The sequence below is a fragment of the Lacerta agilis genome, chromosome 10 (assembly GCF_009819535.1).
Source record: "Lacerta agilis isolate rLacAgi1 chromosome 10, rLacAgi1.pri, whole genome shotgun sequence".
Classification (NCBI taxonomy): Eukaryota; Metazoa; Chordata; class Lepidosauria; order Squamata; family Lacertidae; genus Lacerta; species Lacerta agilis.
In genome coordinates this window covers 58,822,732-58,828,731 of record NC_046321.1, presented here as the reverse complement: position 1 = coordinate 58,828,731, position 6,000 = coordinate 58,822,732, and the positions used below count along the sequence as shown (strand labels likewise).

The 6,000-nt window shown below is 40.0% G+C and overlaps 1 protein-coding gene across 5 annotated transcripts in view; it reads right to left on the bottom strand.

Annotated features, from left to right (window-relative positions):
* Positions 1-506: 506 nt before the first annotated feature.
* Positions 507-6,000, bottom strand: part of BRD1 (bromodomain containing 1) — a 40,791-nt gene continuing 35,297 nt past the window's right edge. For 4 of the 5 annotated variants that reach the window (XM_033162789.1, XM_033162790.1, XM_033162788.1 and 1 more), the window contains 2 exons: positions 3,855-4,009; positions 507-1,941 (listed from right to left, as the gene is read on the bottom strand). In XM_033162789.1, the coding sequence (XP_033018680.1) occupies positions 1,758-1,941; positions 3,855-4,009 (339 nt within the window). In that variant the 3' untranslated portion in view covers positions 507-1,757. Of the gene's footprint in view, positions 1,942-3,854; positions 4,010-4,198; positions 4,241-6,000 lie in introns of those variants that run through there. The other variant, XM_033162791.1, reaches the window with a different exon arrangement.

The following is a 6,000-nucleotide window of genomic DNA, read 5'->3' as shown; positions in this document are numbered from 1 at the left end:
AGTGATCTCTGTTGTGAGAAAGGGGTTAGGCAATTCTGGCTCTCATGTAGACATTCTAAGGGGCCAAATGCATGACAAAAGTTATCACTTGAGAAAGGAAGTTTATTTCAAGCTTCTAAGGGGAATATTACAAACCATAGATAATAAAAAACATTAGAAACTATTCCAAAATTGGTTGTAGCTTTAAAATAAAAATCCAAGCAGGTTTTACAATGAAGAACGCTATTCAATGAAATTGTTTAAAAAGACTTTAAAAGTATTGGCTTTGCCATCTTTGCTAACCCATTTTAAAAAAAAGAAGCTGGGCATAAATATTTCGTGCATTCATATGCATTATTTGGTGTTGCATATTATATATCTTGGTACAGCATTTAAGTTATCACTGAAGAGTCCACCGCAGTGCACTTATAAATAGTGTAGTCATTATAAATCACATTGAAAACATACTTGCCATTTCCATTGTTACAAATTCAGTATTCCAGTGAACATAGAAATAAAGTAGCTACAACAATCAATAGTTTTACTTTATTTTTTAATATAAAAGTTATTACTCGAAACCCACCCTATCATTTTTCCTTCCCTAAATGTAATGCTTTAATTCTTCGAAATAAAAATAAAGTACTAATTCTATATACATCACATGTACCATACAAAAATGTATCCAAAGTTTCTATTGCTACCAAAGTGTTCTAAAATTAAAAGTTACATAAATCCCCTCATTGAAAGAAAGATTACAAGTTACAAAAAAGGTCAAATTACACACAACCCATCAAGTTATTTTGTACAACCATTTCCAAGACAGCTTTTTCTCCCAAAGCAAATTGTCTTATGTGCCTATATAAAAATGTATATCAATATACTTTCTCATTTATTTCTCTTTATAAAGCAAAGTAATACATTTTCTATAATAAATATAACACAGGGAGGCACATAAAATCCAGGGGAGATAGATGAGATATGGTTTGCAAGAAATAATGTACTCACAGGCTTTAAGCCGGTTGTATGTAAAACACAAATAATTTCTAAAGTGATATTTTGGGCAACAATGGAGTGTTTTTTTGGTGAGTTTTCAAGTGATGTACATAGCATAATTTTTTACTTCTGTTGTCTTTCTCACAAAGTACCCTCCAAAATAATGTAATTTCTTCTCTTAAAATACACATTTGCTGTTGTAAATTTACATCTTAACTATGTGGTACTTTGTGCAAAGATTAATTTATTTATGCAAAATCAAACATTCAGAGGTCTTGTTAAAAAGCTACAGATCACATACAAGTTTCATAAGCAGCACCATATCATAATATATGATTTAGCCAAATCTATCGGATGTTATTTACTTCAAGAAACACCTAGCACCTTAAACTGGAAGGTGGTGCTGAAGTTTTTTTTTTTAATAAAAAAAAATGCAGAGAGAAATGGAAATGACAATCTATCCCTTTCCCAGCCAAAATAAAAGAAATAAAAAGATACGTCTAAAATCAGAATAAGTTAAGAGTTGAATATACATATATGTACACTTTATGAACACTATGAACAAGATATTTTAGTGGAAAAATCCTCCAAACAGCAACACAATGATAAAAAAAAATCTTTAAATCAATATGGCAATGGTGATTCAGAGGATCTGCTGCAGAACTCTGCCACTGGATCAATGATTACGAAGTTGTATCTTCAATACATTCTTGTAGACGAAGAAGTTAATTTGTAGATCTCTATACAGGGTGGATTTTTGTGTGTGCGCCTTGGCTGCACCTATGTTAGTCAATATCACTGAAGTCACTGACTGGTTCTCCGTGGACTCTACTGAGATGGTTCATAGCACGATCAAAAGCGACCCTTACGGCTTTGCGAATACTTGAGTTCCGGCCTTCCATCATTTTTAACTTGTCTATTGTTTCATCAATCCCAAGCGGAATCATTTTGGATTTTGGAAGCCATTGCCTGGAAGAGGATGAGAAGTCAACATCTCAGATACTTATCACCATTTTGGAAAATTAAAAATACCCTGGTTCTCGTGCAATTTTTGTATTATTTTAAGTTGTCCTTTCCACTCAAAACAATGCTCACAGCAGTTTACAACAGACCATTAAAATCAACTTCTATTAAAAATTGCAAGGATAACTGTTGGAAATAGAAGAAACCTACACTTACAGATTAATTGGAATATTGAAAAGCTAAAAAGGCACGGTGGAACAAAAATGTTTGAGTCCAATGTTTAAAACCATACATTACCACCAGCCCCAAGTGGTCTTCAAACAGGGAAGTAAACCAAAATTTCATACAAATCTCATAATGGACAAATTCTCTAAGGTAGTGATTTTAAAACTGTGGTCCATGGGAAAGATGTGCAGCAGTCAAGAACATCTGTATTAGGCCTGCACTTTATTTTTCAGACAACCAAGGCCATTTCAATGAGGACCATATTATCAGGCTAACAATATTACTTTTTACAAACACGACACTGGTATGAGATGGCACTTTCATCATTTCTCATCCTAAGGTCTAAATGCACCATCAGGATGGATAATGAACAGGATCAGACAAAGATTACACCAGAGTCTGCAGAGGATAAATTCATATGCAACACTAAGCCAAGTTAGGGCTACATGTGAATGATAGAGGCAGCTTTGCTTCTCCTCCACTCCTGCCACATGGTTAATAATTTATACCCCGCCCATCTGGCTGGGTTTCCCCAGCCACTCTGGGCGGCTCCCAACAGAATATTAAAAACACGATAAAACATCAAACATTAAAAGCTTCCTCACTTCTCACAGGGAAGAAACTGCCAGAAGGCCCTTGGAGTTGGACTTCAGGTATACTGGGCTGAGTTCTGTTTGAGGCTTTAAAGGTCACCACCAACACTTTGAATTGTGCTCAGAAATGTACAGGGAGCCAATGTAGGTCTTTCAAGACCAGTGTTATACGGTCTTGGCGGCCACTCCCAGTCAATAGTCTAGCTGCCGCATTGTGGATTAATTGTAGTTTCAGGGTCATCTTGAAAGGTAGCCCCATGTAGAGAGCATTGCAGCAGTCCAAGCGTGAGATAACTAGAGCATGCACCACTCTGGCGAGACAGTCTGTGGGCAGGTAGGGTATCAGCCTGCGTACCAGATGTAGTTTTACATTTAAAGCCCAGATAACACTAAGTCAAACCATGGCTTTAACTCACAGCAGGACCAGAGGAGCAAAATGGTTGCAATTTTCACTCCATGCACTCAGTGCGTACTTGTTCAAACATGGCTTGTCTTTGTGGTATGTGCAAAGAAGTCCCTTGTTTACGACTGGACGTCACAATAAATCATAGTTCATCATGGCAGGAACATGCCTGCACAAATCTTGTGCTTGCACGCTCCCCCCTATTTTCCTCTGGTGCTGCTATTGAGAAGTTCTGAAGCTTTCAATTCAGTTTCTCATTCACTGTTGCTGATCATTACATCTGAACCTGAAAAAAAACATGGTTACTCTCAAGTATGGTTTACAGCAAGCCAACTTCAAACCATGAATCATGAAGGTGACTTGTTTCAAAGTTCAAGTTAAGCTTAGCTTTTGTGCTGGAAGAGGGTAAGGCTTCCGCCTTTAAGCCCAAGGCTAGCATAGCCTTATTCCTTTCAAAATAAACTATGGTTTGTCATGATGTCTAAACACAGTTACTATAGGAGGAATCAGGTTTTTCAGAAGCTGGAGCTTTTATGCGTCCTAAAATTATTTGGATCACGCAAGTAACATTTTTTTTCTCTTGCAAAATTCCATTTCTGAGCAAATAAGGAGCTGTGGAACCCATTTTTTTCACATTTTCAGTTGCCCTTACAGTTAAAATATACAGGACTTTTTCATTTGAGAAAGAAGTTACGTACCAGCTCCTTTTATTGTCAAAAAATAAAACCAAGAAAAGCTTCTCATCCGATTTGGTCTGCATTTGTTCTCCAATTTTCAACACATCAAGGGGTGGCACTGGTATTGTAACACCATTGTGATGACCAGCAACACGAGGCATTTTAGGGTCAATTATCTATAAAATGGAGGGGAAAGGATAATAATTTAGTAACTGTTCTTAAAGATTTTATTGTATATTAGACAGCTATTTACTAACGTAAATCTCAAACCAATGTACACAAAATTAAACTCAATTCACAGGAGCCATGCTCTTAATAATGTGGTAACTTCCCATACGGTTCCCACATGATCAAGCCCCAGGCTGCTACAGCAAGAATAACTAATTTGTGGTCCTCCAGAGGTTGCTGAATTCCAACTCCTGTCAATTCCAGCCAGCCTACTCAACAATCAGGGATGATGTGAGTTTGAATCCAGCTATCTCTTAAGGGCTACAGGCGAGCCAGCCCTGTGCTACAGTAACCTCTTTGAAATAACTGTGTGCAATATTTACCCATTAAGTTATGATTATTATGGTTATGTATTAAATTCATATACCACCCTTTAACCGAAGATCACAGGCCAGTTAATAGCATAACACTACAGAATGGAAACACAAAATAAATGTAACAACCACCACCACCAATAACTCCCTCTCATAAACACACCTGAAAGACCAGATTGTTTAATTAGTCAAAGACCTGGTTATAGAGGAACATTTTTGCCTGGCGCCTAAAGATATGTAGCGAAGGCACCAGGAGAACCTCTCTGGAAAGAGCATTCCACAGAGAGCCATGGCAGAAAAGGCCCATTTTCGTGTTGCCACCCTCCAGACCTCTTGTGGAGGAAGCACGTGAAGAAGGGCCTTGGATGATGATCCGAAGACCTGGTTTGGACCTTCAGGTAAAAGATAAAAAGGTAAAGGACCCCTGGACGGTTAAGCCCAGTCAAAGGCGACTATGGGGTTGCGGCACTCATCTCACTTTTCAGGTCGAGGGAGCCAGCATTTGTCCACAGAGAGCTTTCCAGGTCATGTAGCCAGCATGACTAAACCACTTCTGGCGCAACGGGACACCATGACAGAAGCCAGAGAGCACGGAAACACCCTTTACTTTTCCGCCACAGTGGTACCTATTTATCTACTTGCACTGATGTGCTTTCGAACTGCTAGGTTAGCAGGAGCTGGGACAGAACAACGGGAGCTCACCCCTTGGTGTGGATTTGAACCGCCAACTTTCCGATCAGAAAGCCTAAGAGGCTCAGTGGTTTGGACCACAGAGCAATACTGAGCCATTTAAGGCTTTGTAGGCCTAAACCAGCACTTTGAATTGGGCCTGGCAACTAATTGGCCAGTGTAGTCAGGCCAGGATCGGTGTGATATGTTCAAACTATCTTGCCCCATTGAGCAATGTGGCCGCCATTCTACACCAGCTGAAGTTTCCAAACCACCTTCAGAAGCAGACACATGTATAATGCATTGTAGTAATCTATACTGGAGATTGCCAAAGCATAGGCAGCAGAAGCTAAGCTATCCCTGTCCAGATAGGGGCACAGCTGGGCCACCAGTCAAAGCTGAGGGAAGGAACTTTGCACCACCGAGGCCACCTGAGCCTCAAGTGACAGCAGTGGATCCAGGAGTACCCCCAAGCTATGTACCCACTCCTTCAGAGGGTATGTGACCCCATCAAGAGCAGGCAACTTCCCATTCATCCAGTCTAGGGAACCATCCACTAACAGTGTCTTAGTCTTATCTGGATTGAGCTCCAGTTTGTTGGCTCTCATCCAGTCCCATTACTGAGGAAAGACACTGGTCCAGCACTTCCACTGCCTCACCTGCAGATGCAGAGGAGCAGTAGAGCTGTGTGTCATCAGCATATTGCTGACAACATAGTCCCAAATTGTGGATAACCCCACTCAGTGGTTTCATGTCGATGCTCAACAGCATGGGGGATAAAACTGAACCCACACTGACGACTCCACAGAGCTGGAGAGCACTCCCCTGTAGGGAAGCATCACTCTCTTGGAAACGGCTAAGGAGGACCAAGCAGTGCTGCCCACCCTAACTTGGATACAGTGATCGATGGTATCAAAAGCCGCTGAGCAGTCAAGGAGAAATAACTGGAACGCATT